Source organism: Panicum virgatum, chromosome 8N, assembly GCF_016808335.1.
Source record: "Panicum virgatum strain AP13 chromosome 8N, P.virgatum_v5, whole genome shotgun sequence".
NCBI lineage: Eukaryota > Viridiplantae > Streptophyta > Magnoliopsida > Poales > Poaceae > Panicum > Panicum virgatum.
Genome location: NC_053152.1, coordinates 50,548,133 through 50,572,384, shown reverse-complemented (window position 1 = coordinate 50,572,384; position 24,252 = coordinate 50,548,133). Strand labels below are relative to the sequence as shown.

The 24,252-nt window shown below is 48.2% G+C and overlaps 2 protein-coding genes and 1 pseudogene across 2 annotated transcripts; 2 read left to right on the top strand and 1 right to left on the bottom strand.

Moving 5' to 3' along the window:
* Positions 1-5: 5 nt before the first annotated feature.
* LOC120684460 (scarecrow-like protein 9) lies at positions 6-2,974 on the bottom strand. The gene has a single exon (XM_039966319.1). The coding sequence runs from the start codon at positions 2,718-2,720 to the stop codon at positions 294-296; it is 2,427 nt and encodes an 808-aa protein (XP_039822253.1). The 5' UTR covers positions 2,721-2,974; the 3' UTR covers positions 6-293.
* Positions 2,975-10,253: 7,279 nt separating this feature from the next.
* On the top strand, positions 10,254-12,752 carry LOC120686899 (annotated as a pseudogene).
* Positions 12,753-18,877: 6,125 nt separating this feature from the next.
* On the top strand, positions 18,878-22,830 carry LOC120685424 (serine/arginine-rich SC35-like splicing factor SCL30). Its single transcript, XM_039967347.1, has 8 exons — positions 18,878-19,015; positions 19,464-19,639; positions 19,733-19,810; positions 20,908-21,072; positions 21,149-21,189; positions 21,564-21,624; positions 21,707-21,886; positions 22,352-22,830. The coding sequence occupies exons 2-8, from the start codon at positions 19,476-19,478 to the stop codon at positions 22,485-22,487; spliced, it is 825 nt and encodes a 274-aa protein (XP_039823281.1). The 5' UTR covers positions 18,878-19,015; positions 19,464-19,475; the 3' UTR covers positions 22,488-22,830.
* The last annotated feature ends 1,422 nt before the right edge of the window (positions 22,831-24,252 follow it).

Sequence of the window (24,252 nt, the reverse complement as noted above, 5' to 3'; positions counted from 1 at the left end):
CTTCATGGAACAGCAAAAGGACAAATATGTGATCCATAAAATTGCTTATCAGTTACAGGGCTTTTAGTTTGGTGTACATATGACAACTCTGCAACATATCCAGAACTATATCTACAGCCTACGAGTAGCTCTATGCATCTACTTATTTCTACCTTAAGTTTCAGCATCCAAACCCTCTATAAAAGGAAATCCACTTAACCACGGGTGCTGGATCATAGTTTCTGTGATAAAACATAGACCATCTATCAAACACCAATAGCATTTATAAACCAAAACCCGGCAAAGTGAAGCAGCTAAAAGATGTTATTATCCTCAGCAACCCATGTCGACATGGCATAGAGTACCCGCCCTTTCCATCCCTGCAGCAGCCAACGGTGATCCTCATCGATAAGGAAGTCTTTGTGGTAATAGTTCTTGACCTTATCCCTTGCAATCTTTACGACCTCTGGATTCAATGGTAGCTGCTTGAGCCCAGCCCGGTGGTTCCGCACCTGCCATTGCTTATAAGTCTCAGGGCGCTCCACCCTGTCTGCACCCTCACAAGCAATAACATTCAGGGCAGATCGCCCAAAGATATCCCGCTCGATAAGCAGCCGTTCATCATTATCCCGGGGAATGGTTGCATCTAGCATGTCAAAAAGTGCCGAGTAGAAGAACAGTGCCTCCCGGAACCGTGTCAGGAAGAAGGGAGCACCATATGTGCCATTCATGACAAACAGGATGAAAACGTTGGGTCGCATCTTCCGAATGTTGTTGAGCACCATATCTCTGGGGCTTGGGGTGTCCACGTCAACACTCTCGTCCATCAATTTGCTGAAATCACACTCACTGTGGACAACAAGCACCTCATCTGGATCAATGTTGAGGTCCTCGGCACAGACAGTCTCCCATTTTGCCGCTATAGCCTGGAACTTGAAAGGCACACCACACTCGAGGGCACAGTTGCTTAGCCGGCGGCCTGTTTCCTCAATCTGGTAGGCTGGGCGGAACCCAGGCTGTGGGAGGTCAATGCCGGTGAACCTCACCTCGGGCGGTCCACCTTCTCTACAGGACAGGAAATGTAGCAACCCTGGCCACTGCAAACCATACTGTAGACCGTATACCACAATGTGCAACTTGCTCCTCCCGGCCACTGCACTCAAGATGGTCTGGTTGGCGAAGATGATATGCACCTTCTTGAGGCTGCTGGCTGCCGTGAACAGCTTGTATGCCTTAAGGAACTCCACAACTGAGGTGCGTTTTGCCATGAGTGACTGGTACACCTGACTCCCTGTTCCTGCAAGTCGTGCCTCTAGTCCTTCTGCAAAACAATGGGCCATCCGCTGTGTGGCGTCCCCTCTTGGCGAGGAGTGCTGCTTGATCTGCCTCAGCAGCTCCATCGCACTTCGGCGATCACCAGTGGCCACCGACTGCGCGCAATGGATGAGCATGGTGCGCAGGCCAACAACCTCGTCGGCACGCTGCCTCCCCCGTGCCCCCTTGCCGCTCACCCTCCTGGCACTTTTTTCAGACTCGCTATCCATGGCAATGCGCAGGTCATTCATGCGCTTCAGGAATCCGTCGTAGTTGCAGGACATCAATTCGTCGAATAGCTCACCGGCACCGGTTTCCTCCTGTTCAGGCATCATGAGCTTGCTATTTCTGCCTGATTCTGCCTCTAAGTCCTCATCGGTGTGGCGGTTCTTGCGCCCCCTACCAGTAGTGCTCCCTCCAAACAGTAGCATCCCATCCGCCACCACCTCCTCCTTCACTTGGGCGGCAGCAAAGCCAGTGGCCGGCTTGCTGTCTCCAGGCAAGGATCGCCCCGGTGCGTCCTCAAGGTCGATGAGGAGGCTGTTGTTGGTGGGCAGGAACTTCTTGGCCTCCTCCATGCCTTTGAGGAATGCCATGTTGAGCATGTCCATGCTTTCCCCGCTCTGGGCGCTGAAGAAGGCCGAGGCCAGCGCGGCGGGGTCACTGTCGGCAGCGGGCAAGGTGGTGGCGTTTGTCGCCTTGGCGTCCTGCTCATCAGCAACTGAATTCGGGATGACCGAGGCGGTTGCTGTCTTGGTGTCCTGCTCTTCCGCAGCCGAATTCTGGGTGCCGGCGTTCTGGGCGGCCAGTGAAGGGGATCCGGCACCAGCGGCGATCTGGGTGGCGATGGAAGCCGCGCCCTGCCGTTGGCCTCCGCCGGCGCCGCCTCCAGCAGTATCCAAGAAGGGCGGAAAGCCGGCGGTGGCCTCACCTTGGCCCTGCAACAAGAGGGCGTCAACATCGTCGGCGGTGAAGTCGTGGAGGCCCAGCACCGTGTCAGGGTAGGGTGGGGAGCGGAGCAGCTGGGAGAGCTCGATTGGGTCGTAGGGCCAGGCGGGTTCGGCGGATGCGGGGGCGTCGGAGGAGGAGGAAGGCGAGAGGGTGGAGTTGGCGGCGGCGGTCCCGGCGGAGCTGGAGTTGGAGGTGGTGGCGGAGTCGTCGGAGAGGAGGATCTGGGCGTAGGGCTGCTGGGCGTTGAGGAGCGCGGGGTGGTCGGGGAACTGGTAGAAGAACTTGTCGTCGATGTCCTCCTCCATGAGCATCCGGGAGATGAAGGGGAGGACGAGGTCGTCGTCGGAGGCCGGGTCGTCGGCGTCGCCGTCGGGGCGCGGCGTCGGGGGCAGGTCGAGGAAGACGGAGGGGGAGAAGGGCTCCGGGGCGGCGAGGTAGGCCCCCTGGCCGAGGGACTCCTCCGGCGTGGCGGACATGGCCCCTTGCCTCCTTCTCCTTGGGCGGCGGCGGCGGTAGAGAAAAAAAAAAACGACGGAGCTTTGGCTGCTCTGCTTGGTGCCTTGGTGGTGGAGGAAGGCAGACACCAGCGAAGCGAGAGAAATGGGGGAGGGGGCGGTTGGGAAAAAGGCAAAGGGCGGGGGAGGGGAGCTGCCCTGCACTGTCGCCGGGGAGGGAGGGAAAGGGAAGGTTCCACGAAGCCGACGGGGTGCGACCGCGGCGGCGGCGGCCGGATCAAGTGCAGTTACTGCCGCTGACACGTGGGCCCCACGGCGCATGGGCCCACACGTCAGCGGCAGTAACTGCACGTGCAGTACGTCACTGAATCTCAATCCAATCAGGAGGGGATCAGGGGAGGGGAGCAGGGCAGAGGGAGGCTTGTGCGCGTGCCTGGGCTGCCATCCGTCATCCATCACCGTTGACCCATCCATGATCCATTCCTTCCCTCCTGCTGCTGCTTCTGCATCCATAGCATAGCAAACCCCTTGTTTAGTTGCATAATTTAAAATTTTAAAATTTTTTCCGGCACCTACATAGAGACTTAAATCTAGAAGAAATAAAAAACGTATTACACAGTTTGTCTGTAAATTGCGAGACGAATCTAATGAACCTAATTAGGCCGTAATTAGACGCTAAATTGATACAATAATGCTACATTAAACAATCTCTAATGGTGGATTAATTAGGCTCGTTAGATTCGTCTCGCGATTTACAGACGAGTTTTGTAATTAATTTTGTGATTAATCTATATTTAGTACTTCAAATGTAGAAAGATTCCCTTTCAAAATACCAGGAATGGACTTTGTTGCTGTCAACCAGGTCCTCTGTTTTTCAACAAACAAAAATATAGATGCATGTATGTATGTGTGTACTCCGTATACATCACGGAATCGCAGACTAGTACGTATCTCTCGGTTTGCTTGACCAGGAGTAATCATCTATCCTCCTTTTAGACAAGACAAAGGCGACTCCATCCATCTCCTAGGAGGCTAGGGCCACGTTTAGATGCAATCGGTAAAGTTTGTTAAAGGAATGTTTTTTTTATATTTAAAGTATTAAATATAGATTAATTACAAAACTAATTATAGAACCCATTTATAAACAACGAGACAAATTTATTAGGACTAATTAATTCATCATTATTATATATTTACTCTAGCAATTATTGTAGAAATTTAGTATCTAATTATGGTCTAATTAGGCTTATTGGACGAGATTCGTCTCGTAATTTACAAGCAAACTATGCAGTTAGTTTTTTATTTCGTCTAGATTTAACATTTTATGTGTGTGCCTTATATATTCGATGTGATAGTTTTGAAATTTTAAATTTTGCATATAAACCAGACCTAGGAAAGAAGGATTAGCTGACACGCCCACGGTTTGATTGCGATCCATTGTTTGGCTGCCGCTACGTAGACAACACTCTTACGTCAGCTGCCACGACTTTTGGGCCGCACGAGCGTTGAGTCGGCCAATAAACGCCAGCCAGGCATATGTTGCTTGCATTCCGGGGTTCATCTCAATCTACAAGTCAGTAGCAAGTTTCATAAACACGATTAACTAGAGTGACACATTAAAAAATATTTAGAATTAGGATGGAATGCCTTCCCTCAATGTATGATTTTACCTATTATTATTTTCTAGATTACATGCAAGACGCAAGCTGTTTGGATAAACAGTGTACTACACGGGATTTTATAATCATAAAACTCATTTCACATATCTCTTCATTTAATATACCACCGCATCATTAAAAATGCTCACATGACATTCTATTTAATGTCCATAAAACTCCCATTAAGAATGACAGTATTGACAGATGCAATGCATCTTGACTGTTAGGGAACCCGCAACGGGCCGTTAAAGCTGTCAATATTGTTTTACTAGTGCTTAGGCGACCCTCGTTAGCACATGGTTCGAGACCAGCGGGCCCGCCAATGTAGTTTTTACCGTGCTGAGACCAGAAGGCAGAACGGTCGGCGTCACAGGGGAGGCAGCACTCGAGTGACAGTCGCTGGCCATGGTTTTCCGCTATCGGAGCTCTGTCGTGGGGAAGAATGGCGCCGCCTCTAGCACGGGGACGAGGGGCGTGGCCTACGCGCGCGTGCGGCAGCGTGGGGAGCAGATGGGCCGCCGGCGTTCGAGCGGAGTGTGGAGGCAAGCGCGAAGGCGAGGGCGGTGGCCGTCGCGGGCACAAACAAGCGTGGAGCGCGAGGTAGCGCTCGACGGGTGCACATGCAAGAGCGGAGGTGGGGGAGGCGCTCGGCGAGCGTCCACGACCATGTGTGCTCTCAGATAACGATGAAGACGAAGAAAGAAGTAGAATATATTTTAACCCACGGGATCCAGTTAACTGTTACTAACCTCGGTTTCAAAATACATGGCGACTTTGACCACAACACGAATACCAAGGCAATTCATCTTTTGAAAATATCCTTGTTGTAAAGGAACCTTTTAATTTTTTTGGAACATTCATATAATATTCAGGTGAGGGTAAAATAGGAAATCGTATTTTGGATAAAGTAAATAAAATAATTAAAAATGACAAGTATTTGGAAATGGAGGTTGATATTAAAGATGAACTGTTGAAGCAGTTGCCATTTGTAACGCATCATCAGTGCTACAGAGAGCAGTTGCCGTTTAGCTCGTTGCTGTCCGAGAAGATGAGGTGAGGTGACACGGGGAAGCAGCAGCAGGAGGGTCAAAAAAGTCAAGCAGCCAGTCTTGACCCAAAAACGATGAAGAAAATAAAAGAAAGGCTATAACGAGTAGTAGTCAGTAGATGGAGAAGATGCATGCGTCATCAGTTAGCTGCTTATTAGCTTAGGCTGCCCGCACCGGCGCTCTGCATCCCGCACGGTATGCGCCACGGAGGCTGCATGCAGTCGGATTTGCCTATTTTTCCGCTGCAGCGGCACACTGTAAAGTGCGTGCTATTTTGGCGTTGCCTTCCGGGCTCTCTATTCCGATCGCAGTAGCGCGCGCTCTCCATCCGCCGACATGGCGCGGGCCCGCCTCCCGGCGTGTGCTCCGCACCTCCTCTCGCCCAGCGCTGCCCGCCTCGCCCCGCCTCGCCGCGCGTCCGGCATGGCCGCCGCCCCTACTCGAGCTCGCCGGCGCACGGAGGAGCAGGGGAGCAAGGACGCCGGCACCGCCTGGATCCGGCCGGCGACGCCGGGATCCGCGCCGGTCGTCCCCCGCCCCGCCACGACGTCGCATGCCGCGGGGCGCCCCGGCCGCGCCGCCGCACGCCGCGGGCCGCTGCAGCTCGGCCGCGAGCTGGCGCGGCGAGGTGGTCGCCATGGCCCCGCGAGGAAGGGAGGGAGGCGCCGTGGAGAGGAGGGACGCTGCGCGGCAGGGGAGCAGGGGCCGCAAGGACAGCCGCTGCCACCCCGAGCCTGGGCTCGCCGTCGAGGCCGCCGAGCTCGAGCTCGCGCAGGTGCCGCAGGCCCGCCGCCGCAGCCAGGGGTCGCGCCGGGGCCGGATTTGGCCACTGCTGCAGGGGAGGGGCCGTGGCCGTGGCCCGCCGCCTTGGCCGCTCCGCCAGGGCTGCTCCGGCTCGCCGTGGCCGCCCCGCCCGCTCCGGCGCGAGGACGACGGTGGGAGGCCGGAGCTCGAGCCGCGCGGGGCCCCTGCACGGACACGCCGGGGCATGTCCTGGCCCCCGCCCCGTCCGCTCATGGACCTCGCCGCCCCCGGCCTCAGGCGCTCGGCGCGCTGGCCACCTGGAGCCACCCGCTTGCCGCGCGGCCATGGGAGGGGGCGGAGGGCCGAGCCCGAGGCTCACCAGCGAGGTGGCGTGGCCGGACACACCATGGGCGGCGGCGCCTCCGCGCTGCGAGGGAGGGAGAGAGGCTAGCGGCGGCGGGTCGACAGAGAGAGACAGAGAGCAGGGGAGGGGAGCGAGACGGACGAGGGGAAAGAAAAGAAGGGGAGAATAAAAGAGAGAAAAAAAATGAGATGTTAGGTGGAGATGGTTGAATAAAATATGTGATAGTTAGGATAGAGTAGAGATATAGAGAGTGAACGAGCACAGCGAAACTGAATATAGAGAGGAGAATCTCGATGACCAAGTAGGAATATTTCTTTTGGAGAGTGAATTTAGAAAGTGATGAGTACGGAGAGCCTTAATCAACCTAGAATAGATTCTTTTGTAGCAGATTGGCGACTAACACAATTAAATTGACCAGAAGGGAATAATATACTGGGTTTATATTATATTCCCAGTACTACTTATATAGTCGTAGTAGGTATATATGCAGCTCGTATCAACGTACCATATGATTGATTGACCTTTTGTCTTAGTTTGCGGTCAATGTGTCACTTGGTTGCAATCACAATATAAAAAGCAGCGTAACTCTTTTTAAAAAAAAAACTACGGCACCCTTAGAGCAAAATTAATAATTTAACCTGTTGGCTGTAAGGATTCTTATAGTTTACCTCTCAGCCTACTCGTATAGTGGTTTAGTTCTTCATCATTAATACATGGTCCACCTGTCTCTCACACAAGATTTCTTGGTTACTGTGTCGAAACCGGTTGTAAGCTTACGTCCTGCTTCTCCTCTCTTTCCTTTTTTTTCTCTTCCACCCCAACATTTAGCCTACTTACAGTCTATTATAATAGTTGCTCTTAGGGTGCCTAGATTTTTATTGCAAAACATACCAACACATTAATTACAAGAATTTTAAAGAGTACTCTACAGGATGCTAGAGAACTAGCAGGAAAAGGGAGAGAAACTAGAAAAAAAACTAGCTAGTGCCTAAAAGACTTTACTCCAAAGGGAAAATATTGTTCCACTCTACAATCATCATCTTATCAAATGGGGACGAGCACCTGTTAGACCAGAGAATTAAATCTTCTTTACACCGTTTGGCGATGACTGAATTTGTTTCATCTTCTTGTCGAAAGACCTTCGCATTATGATGTTATTATTATTATAACAACAACAATAACAACAACAACAATAAATTAATTAAAGTTGTACGTGTAGCTAGGAGGGAGGATACACACACATACATACTGCTGCATACTAGTACATGGCTTAATCTGGAACGGTAATTCGGTCCATGTGGTTGTAGCAGCCCACGACAAGACGTCAATTGACGATAGGCCCAACCCCCAAAAAGAAGAAAAAATAACTCACAGTTGCCGATGGGCCTAACCAACCTTTGAAAGTGGCCCATCTTCAATTGTGCTACCCTAACTAGTGTTTGCACTTTGCTTTTTTTTTTTTCTTTGCTAAAAAAACTAGTGTTTGCACAGCTATCTGCCAACAATTCGTTAACTGATATAAGAAAAGAAAGGATATGACGAGGAGTAGATGGAGAAGATGCATGCGTGATGAGTTAGTTGCTTATTAGCTTAATCAACCTAGAATAGATTCTTTTGTATTAGATTGGCGACTAACACAATTAAATTGACCAGAAGGGAATACTATACTGGGTTTATATTATATTCCCAGTACTACTTATATAGTCGTAGTAGGTATATATGCAGCTCATATCAATGTACTAGTTATTATGATTGACGTTTGTCTTAGTTTGTGGTCAATGTGTCACGTGGTAGCAATCACAATATAAAAAGAAGCAGCGTAACTCTTTAATTTATATACATGTGCACCTGGAACGGTAATTCGGTCCATGTGGTTGTAGGAGCCCACGACAAGATGTCAATTGCCGATGGGCCTAACCAACTTTTGAAAGTGGCCTATCTTCAATTGTGCTACCCGAAGCGCGCGACCCCCACGCAGCCCACCAGCGCGACCGTAACTCGGCCTGACTTGGCCCAGATCAAGATCGCATGGCCGAAGAGAGCCCAACTCCTCTGCATGCTTGCGACCACTCATCAGCCCGCCACGACCTATCAGGGCAGCCCACGTGCCTACTTTTCCTTTGAGAAGTATTTATGTATCTCTCCCTCCGATGCAAAGGCTATGTGTTTTTTAGCAAAAAGCTTCTCCATAAAAAGGTTTTATCTCTCTCGTACGAGCTCCGTTTCGAGAATCGATTGCACCGTTGTGTTCTACGCGACGAGACAAACAGAACTAGACCCCACTTTGTATGTGTTTTGATGATATTTTACACTAATAGCAACTTATGTTTAAATTTAAATTTGATATTATTAAATAAGTTGCCACAAAACAAAAGGGTTAATACACATAAGTTGCCATACAAATAAGATATAAGTTGTCATATACATAATCTGTCCAAACATAAGATGTCAATAGATTTACAACACGTCTTATATGTATGGCAACTCATGCATATAATAGATTCTGTTTTAATTGTGGCAGCTTTTGTTTTATATGTATTACAACTTTCATTTTATGATAACCTATATATATGATAGATTTCGTTTGTGACAACTATATTCTATAACAAATTATGTTTTTTGTGTTAACCTATAAATTTTTTTTACGGCAACTTATATCTTATGTGTGACAACTCACGTATATGACACCTCCAGTTTTGTGGCAACTCGTGTGTATGGAACTGTCTATTTTCATGGCAACTCATGTGTATTGCACATTTTGTGTTTTTAGGACAACTCATGTGTATATGTATGACACTTTTGTGGTAACTTATGTGTATGTCACTATCTATTTTTGTAGCAACTCATGTGTATGATACCATTTTTATTTTATGGCAATTCATGTATATGACATCTTCGATTTTGTGGCAACTAGTATATGTTTATAACAAGTTATGGGTTTGTGGTAACTTTGTTTTTTATGAAAACTAGATCCCAATTGTAACACATTTTGTGGTAACTTGTACCTTACAATTTATGTGTGTGACATCTTCTTTTTTGCGGCAACTTATGTGTGTAACATATAGCAACTTACTCCTGTTGCAAAACGTCATTAAAACATATGCAAGTGAGATCTAATTTTGTTCGCCTCGTCATCTAGAACACAATAGTGCAATCGGTTTTGAAAACGGAGTTCGAACGAGGGAGATAAAAGATTTTTTTAGCTTACACTCATCTTGCATGTGGTGGGACCCGGAGTCACTGACTACTCCATGTACGGCCATATCTTTCGTTCCTGCTCTAGTTGAATTCTGCATGCATAAAATTAGAGACGCTCCTAAAAGGCGGAGGGGGTCGCGCGATCCCTAAAGCGCAATAGGTCGCGCGTTATCTCACTCCCGAGAAAAACTAGTGTATGCACAGCTATCTGCCAACAATTCGTTAACTCATATATATAATAATAAATAATGGTTGTACTACTTCTATCTCAAAAAAAAAATGGTTGTACTACTTAAGATGATCGATCGATGAGGACGTCCGGCGCGGGCGGGACGAGGAAGCAGCTAGCAGCCTAGCACTCTGACTTGGATGCATCTGTTGTTGTTGTTGCAACCGTGGTTTAAGCTTGATTATTAAGATGGCTATGGTTTAAATTAACAGACCGCGGTGGCTCTCTCTTCAAATTGGCAATTCCAAACGGACGGACGCGTTTGTTTTTGGCATGAGCATGACCAGGCCAGAATAGATTAGATTGATTACCAGAGCAGAGAAGACGAGCAGTTGTCACAGGCAGGAATGCAGGCATGCAGCAGGATCCATTCCCAGGCCCAGGCCCAGGCCGGCAACAAAGCAAAGCAAACCAAGCAAGCAAAGGTAAGCACAAGCCCTGGCTGCTCACCTGCTCACCTCCTCCAGTCCTCCCCCGGCGCGCGCTCACCGACCACCACCACCACCTCCTGCTGCTCTGCTGTTCCTCTTCTGTGCTTCTACTCATTCCTCCCCTTCCTCCTCACGCTGCTTCTCCCTCCGTCCTTGCCTTCCCTCCCTTGCAATCTTCTTCTCTCATATTCCCCTCATCCCCTGGCCGGCCGGCCTGCCTCTCCGATCCACCCATCGCCACGCACGCACACAAGCAGCTCAGCTCCATCCACGATGAAGCCCGCCGGCGCCCAGGAGGAGGACGTCCAGGTGCTGGTCGAGCGGCCCTACTCCCACGAGGGGCCGCACCAGTACCCGCACCCCACCAGGCCGCCGCCGCACCAGCACCAGCAGCAGCAGCTCATCAGGCCGCCGGTGCCGCGCCCCTACTACCGCCGCTGGTCCCCCTGGATCGTCTCCGCCGCCGCCGCCGCCTGCGTCGCGCTCTTCCTCGTCACCATGTACGTGAACGACTGCCCCAAGCACAACACCAACTGCGCCGCCGCCTTCCTCGGCCGGTTCGCCTTCCAGCCGCTCAGGGAGAACCCGCTCCTCGGCCCATCATCCGCAACGTACGTTTGCTTTCGTTTCACTTGCTTCTCGCTGTCCCTCCTCTGTTCCTTCCTGTGCTTTGCTTGCGGCATCACCAAAGCAAGCAAACACTATCTAGACCTCATATTTCTACGAACAATAATCAATCAGTGCATACGTTTAAATAGTATAAGTTTCTCATCAGTTTTTCATTTCGAAATGTGAGCACCGCATTTAGTTATATGTATGTACTGATCGATGATGAGCAAACAAGATAATTATTAATGCATCATCAATCTTTGCCTCCTGGATAGTGGTCTTGTAGGTGTCAAAGCCTTCCTTCAATTTGTTCCTTCTTTGCTCATGAGTTTGTAATTTGACTTTTGCGGCTGGGTGATAGGAATCGCTATCTGAAACTGACGCTTAGCTTTGCTTGGAGAAGAAAAATACTCTGCTGTAACCAGCCCTGCCTGTATGTACACGCATGCATGCAGTTGCTGCTTTGCTTTGTCAACTCTAGATGTTATGTGATCGATCCCAACCAATCATTTATTTGGTCATATCATGTTTGATTCGGTCCGGTCCATGATGCATTCTCTGCTCATGATCATGTTCATGAGTCTGCGTGCACAGACTCTGAATCTTTTACATTAGGCACCACTGCTGCAATGCAAAGGTCAAACAAGAGTAGTAGGTGTCTGATGATGATGCATGCCATCTGTCTGTGATGACCTGCTCAAATTAAATCAGGGTTTTTTAGAGGGGAAATTAAAATTAAAATTACTCATAAAAAATAAAATTAAAATATTTTTTATCTGAAAAAATGGCACTGCTCTAATGGCAGGTTGGTGAAGATGGGTGCTCTGGACGTGCCCAAGGTTGTCCACGGCCGGCAGGGCTGGCGTCTGCTCACTTGCATGTGGCTTCACGCCGCGGGGTCGTCCACCTGCTCATCAACATGCTCTGCCTCCTCTTCATCGGCGTCCGCCTCGAGCAGGAGTTCGGGTTCGTGCGGGTCGGCCTCGTCTACCTCATCTCCGGCTTCGGGGGCAGCCTGCTGTCGGCGCTCTTCATCCGCTCCAGCGTCTCCGTGGGCGCGTCCGGCGCCCTCTTCGGGCTCGTCGGCTCCATGCTCTCGGAGCTCATCACCAACTGGTCGCTCTACGCGAACAAGGCGGCGGCGCTGGTGTCGCTGGTGGCGGTGATCGCCGTGAACCTCGCGCTGGGGCTCCTCCCCCGGGTCGACAACTTCGCCCACATCGGAGGCCTCGTCTCCGGCTTCCTCCTCGGCTTCGTCTTCCTCATCCGCCCGCAGTTCGCGTGGCTCATGGTCAATAACCAGAACCACAACCAGAATCAGAGCGCCGGAGCAGCAGCAGCAGCAGGTCGCCGGCGGCGGAAGCACAAGACGTACCAGTACGTGCTGTGGGTGGGCGCCGCCGCGCTGCTGGTGGCCGGCTTGACGGCGGCGACGGTGCTGCTGTTCCGGGGCTACGACGCCAACGAGCACTGCTCCTGGTGCCGCTACCTGAGCTGCGTCCCGACCAGGCGGTGGAGGTGCGACTCGTCGCCGACCGTCTGCACGGCCACGCAGCGGGAGGACACGCTCACCCTCCTCTGCGAGGGCTCCGGCAGGAACCGGACCTACCTCATCGCCGGCGCGTCGCAGGACCGGATCAACGACCTCTGCAACCAGCTATGCACCTAGCCTAGCTACCAGGATGTACCGTACATTTGTCATTCTTTTGTGTACAAACAAAAACAATACACTATACATACATGAATGGAGAGATAGATTATTGATATGATAGATGCAGAGTAGTGGAGAACAAAGAGCATCTCAGCATTCCATGGGTGCCTGCCTTCCACATCTCATGCCACTTGTTCACATCTTTCAGCTTGTGCTATCGAAATCGGAATATAAATAAAAAATCGTGTAGAATAACTTTTCTTCTTTTTTTGAGGAAGGAATCGGATGGAATTATCCAAAAAAATGTTTTCGATTCCCAACTAAATTTGTTTCAAAAAAAAATTCCAACTAAAAATAGACAGATCCAACAAGGAAGAGTGCACAAGCTCAAAGGAAAAAAAAGCCCATATATGGTAGTAGTATGTTATGCGGTTTTTTCATTTTTATATTTTTTAAAAATTAAAATTTCAAAAATATATGTCCGTTTTCAAATATTTCAAAAATATACCCCGGTCGCCCTCCCATAGGGCGACAGGCCCAAAGTGTAATTTTTTTTCTTCAAATTTGCAACGAAGTCCCTGGAGAAAAAAAAAGGGGGACCTGTCGCCCCCCCAACGAGGCGACAGGGGCCTGTCGCCCACCCCTCGGGCGACAGGCCCCTGTCGCCCGTTGGGGGGGGCGACAGGCCCCCCTCTTTTTTTTTCTAGGGACTTTTATTTTTCCAGGGACCTATTTTGAGCTATTCGAGCGTGTATTCGTCATCATCGTCGGCAAGATCTCGGCCGCTAACTCCTACCGCACGTAACTTGTCCTTCATTAAATCACGGGAAAAAATCGCAAGAACTTCCCTTATTTCACGAGCATTATGGAACCCACAAACATAATAAGTTCACATCAATAATATCTATAAAAACAAATGACAAGTAACCTACCACAATCATAAACATCGGATACAAATAAAAGGTCCACAGCTATCTCATTACAAATAAACATCATATACATCTAACCACCCCTAGGGCGTCGGACCCTCTTAGCCCTCTGCTGGGCACGGACATGTCCCTCGGAGTAGGTGAGAACATCCGGAGACCTCACCTGTCGCTCAGGACGCGCAAGGGGCTGCGGTGTCTGCTGCTGAGAGATCCCAAGTGGTGCTCCTCCTAGCTGTGAATACCCCAAGACATCGGGGTCACCTTGCGCGGCAGGCTCTTCTGGACTCAAGCTGTCGAAGTCGTCTAAGGTGAATGTCTCGTTATCTGGTCGAAAGGAGGAAGAAGAAGGTCCGGCGCCCGCATCGGGGTAGAATCCTACGCAAAAAATGTGGATGTTAGCGTACGCTCGTATATTTCGTAATGACATGTAGAAACCGAAATACGAAACATAAATTAACCTGTGTACGCCGGTATCTGTGGCCCCGGTACCATCCCTGGATACGGTCCGCCAACTGGTGCTGTCCCTCTAAACATTCCAGTATGGCCGAACGCAGTAGCTGGATCGTATCCTGTATGTGATATTAGTAAATATGTAGGAACACTTGATGTAATTTTAAAGAGATATGTACGTTACCTGCACTTGGGAAGAACTGCGACGTCGGCCCGTGCATGGTCGACGGACACGGGAACGACGACGAGGCCTGAGACGACCCGTGGCTGTCTTCGTACTGCACACGGCTTCCGAAGTTGTGCGCTACCTGACGCAACTGATCACGCTGCCTCGACCATGCCTCTGTCTGCTCAAACTGGGTCATTGGGGATCCGGCACGTACCCTCGTCAGGTAAGTCGAGCAGTCCGTCTCCATCATGTTGCAAAGGCGAAGCTGCATCAATTCAATAAAGTTACAAACACATTAATTATCTTATGAATATGATTATATATATATATATATATATATGCAAATATGATCAAGAGACTCACCGCGCCAGCTAGTGCCTCCACGTGGTGCCGGCCATAGCCATCCTGAGGCCTCGCCTAGTGTGGCTGCGGGTGAGTGTCAACAAAAACCAGACGAGCCCGAGTCCGGGGTAAGTACCAGGTGAGGTAAGCCCTAAAGGAACTGTCTGTGTGTGGTCCTGTTGGATGGACCAAGAGCTCGTCTGCCTGTTCCCATTGGTCCACCCACGGCTGGATCTTGGTGAGCCAATCATCAGAGCACGGCAAGCCACTCCTTGACAACCTACAAAGTGGATTACGAAGAATCGTTAGATTCGACACGAATGTATGAGCCAAGTTCATTCATAATTACATGTGGTCCTGGCGACTGACACGCTACAACGCGGTGGGCACCGGAAACTCCTGGCGCTGCCCAAACTGTCTCCTGACTCTCCAGGGGCAATATGCCTCAACCGCGATGTCATAAACCAGGACGGCGGAAGTAAGCCACAGGCTCGCATTCGCGGAGCAGTGCGAAGACAGGCCTGCTGGTGCACGTCTAGCCACAGCCTCTGGGCTGTAAGGCTCCCAGATAACGTCCTCGGGCGTCAGCATGTCGAGCTCCGAAACAAACTCAGGATATGCGCGTCTAACCCGCGCATGTGCCCAGGACCTCTGCATTCCGAATAAGTAAAATTAAAATTGCGCTAATACATCATGTAACAATGAATAACAAAATTAGATTTGATACGAACGTACCTGACGCCAGATCCAGATAGTTCCCATAGTGGGCACCCTGACAGGATAGCGTTCCCATGTGTCTTCATGCAGCCGTCACAGAGTCCACGGTAAGTGGCTGCAAGTACCGCCTCACCCCAGCTGTAGGGCGGTACGTCCTCGTCCCCATCCGCAATCTCCCGTGCATACGGAAGGAGAATCCTATCGACCGAGTTGCCATGAGTGTTGTTGAACATGATGTAACCAAACAACCAAATTAGGTACGCCTCCAGCGATCTGGTCACACTGTACTCGTCGGCATCCGTAGCCAAAAGGACAGGCTGCATAAACAATTAAGATTAATGGTTTCAACTATCAATGGAACATGTGAATTGTAACAATTAAATTTATATTTGGAATGAATATGTACTGTAAACTGTAGGAACCAGGTCTTCGAAGGACCTGCTGCTCGCGGGTGCGGGTTGATCGGACCTGCTTCTTCCACGTGGTCAACCAGGGCAAAACGGGCCTCCAGCTCATCCTTCTATGAGGCCGCCACCACACGCGGACCTACAGCCTCCCCGACGATAGGGAGGCCAAGGAGGTAGGCCACGTCCTGCAGCGTAGGAGTCATCTCCCCACACGGGAGGTGGAACGTGTGTGTCTCCGGCCTCCATCTGTCAACGAGCGCCGTCAGGAGGGATCGGTCGAGCTGAATAGGCCCAACCTCGACAAGACGGCTCAGAGTCAGTAGGCCGGCCTCACGTAACCTGCAAAAAAACAAAAAATGTCGAAACAAAGGAATACCAGCGAATACATAAGTCATAAACAAAAAAATGTCGTAACCTGCTGATGTTTATGCTTGCAGCCGTGTAACGCTCTCTGAAATACTTCATGCACCCATACATGATGAACTCAACAATTCCCACAAGTGGAAAGGCACGACAAGAACGCATAACCATATTGAAACATTCTGCATGGTTCGTTGTCTGAATACCATACCGTATTCTGTTGGTATCATAAAGGAATGACCATTTCTCCTTAGGTGCACCTCGAATCCAGTGTGAAAATGGCTTCTCAAATGAATCCCTAGCCTCTGCAGCCTGACTCGTGCCTGCTCCTGATGCCCTTACCTTCACTATCTCTGCAGTCAACTGATCAAGCATCTGCCATAATGCATTGAATTTTCTATGTTGATTTTGGGTGCACAACCTCTTAAACGGGTTCTTAAGATCCTTGTTCTTGAAGTGTTTATAGAAGTTTGCACCCATATGTCTAATGCACCACCTGTTTTGGACATCAGGCCATAATGGAGGCGTTGTCGCAGTTCCACGTTGCAATTTCAGTATTGATTGCAGGATACCTGCATACCTATCACTAATAAGGCACACATCTGGACGTGCAGCAACAACATGATTCTTCACTCGTTCAAGGAACCAATACCAACTGTCTATGTTCTCATTCTCAACAAATGCAAATGTGAGCGGAACAATTTGGTTGTTGCAATCTACACCGATTGCGGTGAGTATCTGACCTTTATACCTTCCAGTTAAAAATGTGCCATCAATGCAGATCACCGGAAGACAAAACTGAAATGCTCTAACAGAAGCACCTATGCAAAAGAAGGCTCGTTGCATAATTCTTTGTCCCCTAGTCACGGCTGGTAAAAGGTATGTGCCATAAAAGCTTCCAGGATTTCTAGCAGCAACCTGGGATAACATACGAGGTAGGTTATCATATGATGTCTCGTATGTGCCGAACCGCATCTCGAACACCCTTTGTTTAGCCCGTCATGCCTTCAAATAACTGATGGTGTACTGGTAAGTCTACTCAATGTGTCGAACAATCATTTTTGGCTCATAATTTAGGTTGTCCATAATAAACCCATACATTTGCTTTGCAACAAAGTCGCATGATATATTGCGATGCGAGGGAAGAACTTCTGACAGCAAACAAGTGTGTTCTGTGACAATGGAACATTTCCAGTTTGACTTCCATTTTCCCTTGAATGCATGTACTCGCCATGGACATCCAGCATTCACACACTTCACCTCATATTCTTTACTGCCAGACTTTACGACTCTGAATTCTCGTTTCAATGAGATTGCCCATAGTCTCACAGCATCTTTTACGGCTTCAATGTTTGGATATGTTGCACCTTGCACTACCTCATTCCCTCTGTACTCCCACTCCTGATTTCGTACATCTTCTGCGACATGACTGCCAAAACCATGCTCTTTCAATTCTTTTGGCAATGAGTACTGCTCGTCATCAGATGAGTCCTCATATTTTTCCATATCTATTGCGGTTTGGTCTTCTGCCTCCATCTCGTCCACAATGCTATGTATCCTCTCTCCCTCATCAGCAAGGCCTTGTGGTCCCATGTTTTGGTTCTCTGTCTCTTCTGACTCATCTTGCTAAACATAATTGGTCTCTCTTCGAATACTCGGAGTTCCTTGATCTGCACAATGTTGGATTTCATTTTGTGTCTTCTCCCGGATTTGAACAAGAATGGCCAGAGGCCACCCACGCTCTAGAGCTCCTTGCATGTACTTCTGCCAGTCATCAGTGCTGTGTATCATCATTAATTCCCATAATTCACTTTCTACCTCCCAATTAACAAGAGACTGGACAGTGAGCACATGTGTCAACGGATCAACATGGAACCCACGCTGCAGCCACTTACATATGGAACCAAAACTCCTTTCCAGAGGTTTATCTATGCCGCTAGATGTGCACTTAAAGGCAGAAAGATCTACTCCATTTGGCCCATACATAACATTGTATTCACCATAAAATACTTGAAACTGCATCTTGCTCGACATATCTGTATATCACATAATACTTATCGAGTTATACTCTTTACTTCACTACCTTATTCAATAATCCGTAAAAACTAAGTATGAAATTCAATTACAACGTATAAGTATTCATAACTACGTGATGACACTCAAATTCTATACTGCATAAATGGTTCTACTAATTTTCTAAACTAATTTACTACTACGTAACTACAAACTAAAGTATCATTGAACTCCTACTTAAATGGTTCTACTATAGCACTAATTAAATCAAATTACTCATATTAAAATACGTAGTACTTAAATATAACAATATTTAAACTAAATGTACTAACCTGCAGATCACAAGTGCTGAATCCGGCAGGGCTTCGCCGCTTTCCTTCTCCTCACTCCTCTCTTTTTTTCTGGATTTTTGGTGGAATTTTCGGGCTCAAATGAGGAGGGAAGGGGAGGGCTTGAGCTTATATAGGGTGTACCCCCGGTCGCCCGCGGGGGGGGGGGGGGGTGGGCCCCCCTGTCGCCCGCGGAGGGGGCGACAGGCCCCCTGCCGCGCCCGTGGGCTGGGCCAGCGGCGGTCGCCCGTGGGCTGGGCGACAGGCCCCTGTCGTCCCCCCAACGGGCGACAAGTTTTTTTTTTATTTCTAGGGACCTTATTGCGAATTTGAAATAAAAAATTTCACTTAAGGCCTGTCGCCCTATGGGGGGCAACCGGGGGTATTTTTGAAATATTTCAAAACGGACATATATTTTTGAAATTTTAATTTTAAAAAAATATAAAAATGAAAAAACCGCGTATGTTATTGGGTTGTTGTGGGAGCGGGCCTACTAACTAAATAAAGCAAGTTGTATAAGCCCATAAATAAAGCCCATCTAAAGCTAGTATATCCTTGCTCTCCCTTTCCACCCATCCCATCTCACGAGCCCTCTCCCTCTTCCTCCTCTTCTTGCCCTAATCCCCCTCCGCATCCCCCCGGCTCGGCGGCGGCCGGCTCACCAGCGGTAACCCCTCTCTCTCCCCTCCCTGTCTCCCTTCTCCCGCTCTCTACCGTTCGCTCGTCTTTCGCGGCGGTCGTTGTCCCACGCGCTAGGAACCGCTGGGGAAGCGCTTGCCCTAGGGTTCCTCCCCCCTTCTGATTCGAACGATGCGATGGATGTTCGGGCGACTCAGAGATAGCTGCCCGGAATCCGTCTTAGTTTCTCACCGGTCGCGTCGATCTACCCGTTTAGCATGAGGCGCGCGAGCGGATTGGCTCGATCATCCCTGAAACATGCCCGCATCCCCGTAGGCTTCTCAATTCACGGACTTCGCATATGTGCGCACATCTTGATTTGTTCTTGATTCCTTCGTTACATGATGATGTACACGCCATCCTGGGTTTCCTTGCCACACTCCATGATGCGCCACAATGGAGAGGACTGAATCAACGTTCCAAATGCCTCTGTGCAGGTACCAGCAGCAATGGGGAGGTACAGCCCTTCGTACCATAGCCCGCCAAGGAGAGGACATGGCGGCAGGGGAAGGAGCCCGCCGCCTAGGAAAGGCTATGGTGGTGGTGGCCGTGGAGGGCGAGGTGACCAAGGTTCTGTTAGCCTCCTGGTCCGCAACATTCCGCTGAGATGCAGGTATACAAACTCTGGCATTGCCATTCTCTCCCATTGTTTCTTGCCTGTTGAATTCGCCCTGACCTTATGGTTCACTAACAAACAAATTTGCAGGCCTGAGGAGCTTCGAGTCCCTTTCGAAAGGTTTGGTCCTGTGAGGGATGTTTACCTCCCAAGAGATTATCACACTGGGTAAGTGTTAACAGAGCCACCAGGCTGTTATGGTTGGTTAGTTACTTGCCATCCTTCTATCAGTTGCACTTGCATGTGATGATTGGATGTATCTTACATGTCGAAACGCTTGGGGGTAAAAGCACTTGCAAGTTTACAACATTACTTGCCATCGTTTTTCCTCCTTTAGCTATTATACAGCTAGGATAAGACTTCCTTGCTGCTGCTGCTGCTGCTTTTGATTAGACCTAAGCCTTTTGGGTTGTTTATACAGAAATTCGATTGTTAATGTCTGCGTGAATTGTGCAGATTCATAGGCTCAAAACAAGTGTTTCATGAATTCCCAGTGTGCGATACTGGGAGTGAGTAAATTGTCCTAGTTTTAATAAGTTTGCATACAAGAACCCTTAACTACCTTTTTTCTGTCTGTATGTGGTTGTAAAATATTACATGATAACCTAAGGCAAAACATGTCAAAGTAAGCCTAGTAACTCGTTCAAGTCTTCAAGTTCACACATTAATTACCTGTATAGGATATATTCACGTTATATGCTGCTACCTATGAGTTTTCTTCTGGTATGAATTACTCTCTTGAAATTATTCCCAGGATTGTATTTGCTTGAAGTAAATACAAGCCCTGAACAGTCCTAATCATTCATTTGCTTGGTGAGATAGAGTATTGTGCGAATGAAGTTCTCTTATCAAGACAAGATTCGATTTGTCGACAAAATTAATTTCCTCCTGAAGAGAAGAGGGTTTTAACCTTGTCTTCCATCGGAAGATATAACGAAGAGAAGTTGGTTTCAAGCACTTTCATGACTTTTCAAACACTTGAAGAACTTGAAGCGAATCATTTTATGAAGATGTACACAAGAAAATTTGGGTCTAAGATGAGCCTGGGCTCCTAATCGCTTTTTGAGAGGCTTGCTACCATTTGATGAAACATGTTTGTAAGTTGTTAGCTGTGCTTCATGGATAATTGTAGAGGATTCACCGAAATATCAAACTGTGGTGGTAGCTTGTGGTGCACATGTATCAAGATCAATATGTGCTATCTTCTTTGTTTACCATACCATACTATGTGAAGTTTACTTACCGATGCTTTTTTAATCACTTAGGGAGCCAAGGGGGTTTGGATTTGTGGAGTTTGTTGATGCTTATGATGCTTCTGAGGCGCAATACCACATGAACCGCCAGATGTTTTCTGGTCGTGAGATCACTGTTGTTCTTGCTGCGGATACACGGAAAAGGCCTGATGAAATGCGTAGACGAATGGGGCCAAGGTATGCAAATACACACTGTTGTCTTGCAAGCTTCACCAGTGTTTCATTTGAGATGACCTGAGTGATATTTCTGCAGGGGTTATTCTGATCATGAAGGGCGTCGATCTTCTCGCCGTGGTAATCTAAGTTACTATGTCTGAGTGCTGTGCTTATTGTTTGTCCTGTTTTTTGAGCTGCACGTCTGACAGCTAGTGTTAGCATAATCATTATCCTATTTATAGGAACCTATAAGTTATGTACTCTATCCATTTATAGCTGTTGCTGTATGATTGATTCTGAATATCTGGAAGAAAGAGAACTAGAGTTTTGGTCCATTCTATATCATGCTTGATGAATCATGAAATGCTGTTCTATCATGTCTAAGATCTTATTTCCATGTTTTTTGCTACACCTACATGTAGCAGGATGTGTTGTTTAGAATTGATTTGATACTGATGTTGGTTTGATTCACGCTATGATTTCCTATGCTGACCAATTTCTATCTCGTGCAGGACGTTCTCGTTCATACTCACGTTCACGCTCTCCGCGCCCCCGAGGCCGTGCTAGATCCCGGTATGTTAGTGATTTTTTATTGTATGAGATTTTTAACTTGAATAGATGTCCAGTAACCTTGGATGAAAACAATGCACTGCAGGTCATACTCTCCTGCCCCCAGAAGGTGTGATGACTACTCTGCCTCCCCACCACGGGCAAAGGAAGAAGAGCACAGAAGGTCATCGAAGCAGCCTAAAGAACACAATGGTGATAAGAAGTGTAGATCCTATACACCTGAGGATAGGAATGACCGCCGTGGTGCAGACAATGGTCATGATGAGTAAGTTCTGTTCTTTCTGTGTTCTGGTTAGTTATTTAGCTGAACAACTAAGATTATGGGTTAATCTAGTAGTGCGCACAACCATTGAACTGTATTAGTTTTTTGCTTGAGAAAATTGAGTGAAATTTATAGAGGATAGTGGAGAATGGAACTCTGGGCCTATGTAGAATCCTATGTATTGGCTGAATCGTGAGCTAATTGGGGGCTTTTTAGTTTATGCTTTGAGTATTTCTTAAAAAAAAAGTTTATGCTTTGAGTCTTTGGTGGGAACAATTCCTTGTGAATGTCTTTTTGAGTAATACGATCCTTGGAAATCCCTGTCCTTTTCCCAGTTTACATAGCACTTACCACCTTGTATGTAGAGTTGAAACAGCTCAGTTTACGCATTGTTGGCCCATATATAGAATTGTGATTCTTATTGGCATTTGCTTTGCACTCATTATGTGTAAAATACACGTCTGACAGGAGGAAGAGGTCCCCAGGTGCAGCAGCAGATGACGATGAGGAGCCTCGTCGTGGGCGCCGCAGGTCACCCCGGCCGGTGTCGGTGTCGCCCCCAGGGTCGCGGTCGAGGTCGGCGTCACCAGCCAATAGCGGCTGATGTGAAACGGGTGGCTGCTACTAGATAGGCAGGCGTTATTTGTAGCTTTCCTTATTATACGCCAAAGTGTATCGCGCCGTCTCATCTGTGTGAGGGATGGTTGAAGGTTAGTAGTCGCCGTCAGAAGTTGCGAGGTTTGTTGCCGAGAATGGTGGACTTGGAGGTACGACGAGAGCCGAGAATGATGGACGGACTGAAGGTAGAATGGAAAGAGTCGAGAATGATGGAATGTGGTGTTTTGTTGTTGTGGAGTGAGGGAGCGAGTTGATAAACTAGCTGTTCGGTGTTGTTCTAAGTTGATTGATCGATGACATGGTGATTGATTGTGTGGTGTTTTGCTGCCTGGCTTGTGTTTTATCCATTCATTTCAGGGGAGGGTCTTAAGCATTCCTGGCTGGATGGGTATGTATGCGGCACGCGGAGCTCACGCGCTGTTTCCCGTTCGTACCAGCTGCAGCCAGAGGAGAGGGAGGATTTGCTGTTGTTGGTGTAGGTGCATGTGATTCATCTTATCATTTATAGCCAAATTTACAGTTAAATTGTGCAATTAGTTATTTTTTAAAATTTCATTTAATATTCTATGCATGTGTTTAAAAATTCGATGTGATGGGAAATTTTGAAATTTTTGGAAGGCCTAAGCATTCCTGGCTGGATGGGTATGTACGCGGGACGCAGCTGCAGCCAGAGGAGAGGGAGGATTTGCTGTTGTGGGTGTAGGTGCACGTGATTCATTGCACGCGGCTGCCTGCCCTGTGACTCGACTCCAAGCGTCGCGTGCCATCCACCTGCGCGTGCGCCCTGTCGGTACTGCGTTGTCGAGTGGGCCCCACCGCGCGTTGCATCTGCAGCAGAGCAGGCGAGCGTGCGTGCAGCCGTGCACCGTCGAACTCTGCGGAGTCACAAGTCACAACGAAAGCTGTTGAGGAAGCCCCATTCCTTCCTTGCTTTGCTAGTTGCCAGGAAGTTTGCATAGAGCTGAATTAAATAAATTTCAATTAGAAGCTTAATTAATTTTTGATTTGCTAGTGATGCAACAGTAAGCATCTACTAATTATAGATTAATTGCTCTTATTAGATTCGTCTCGCGAATTGGTCTAGAGATTCTGCAATTAGTTTTTATTTAATACATTTAAATAGCAAGATTTTCTTTGATATGGTAGTGCTAATAGATCTCCGGAACTATACACCTCCGATTATTTCGTCCTTTCTCTCCTGGCAGGCTGCTTTTGTCTCCTTTTGCATTTTCTTGCCGCTCAAAGTTGCTGCATGAGGCCTACAGTTCTCTCTCACACACACACGAACATTGCTTGCAGAAGGGATCTGATATTTAGTTCCATTAGAGCACATGAAGAACTCGCTTGCATTATCTTGCCAATTCTTTTGCCTCCCTTTTGGCAAAGTAAGTAGCTCAATGCTTCCGTGGAAGCGCGGGGCGTCGGAATTCAAAAATAGGCAGCAATTTCGTGCGGCTTTGCAAAATAAAAGAAAACGGCTTTCGCTGGGCACTATTTCACGCACGTTGGGGCCACACGGAACAACAAAATTCGCTGCATTTCCTTTTGCTGCAAAAGCTTTGCCCCTCTTTTATCAAAGTGCTTGCAACAAATAATATAATTTAAGAAACATATAATCAAAGTATTTCTTTCTTCTCTCATTTGCCACCTGTCATACCATTTTTCAAATTTCCACCTGAGCTGCCGAGCAGAGAAAAAGGCCAAAGAAATAAACAGAAAAATCGGGGAAAAGAAAAAGAGAAGCGTTGAAA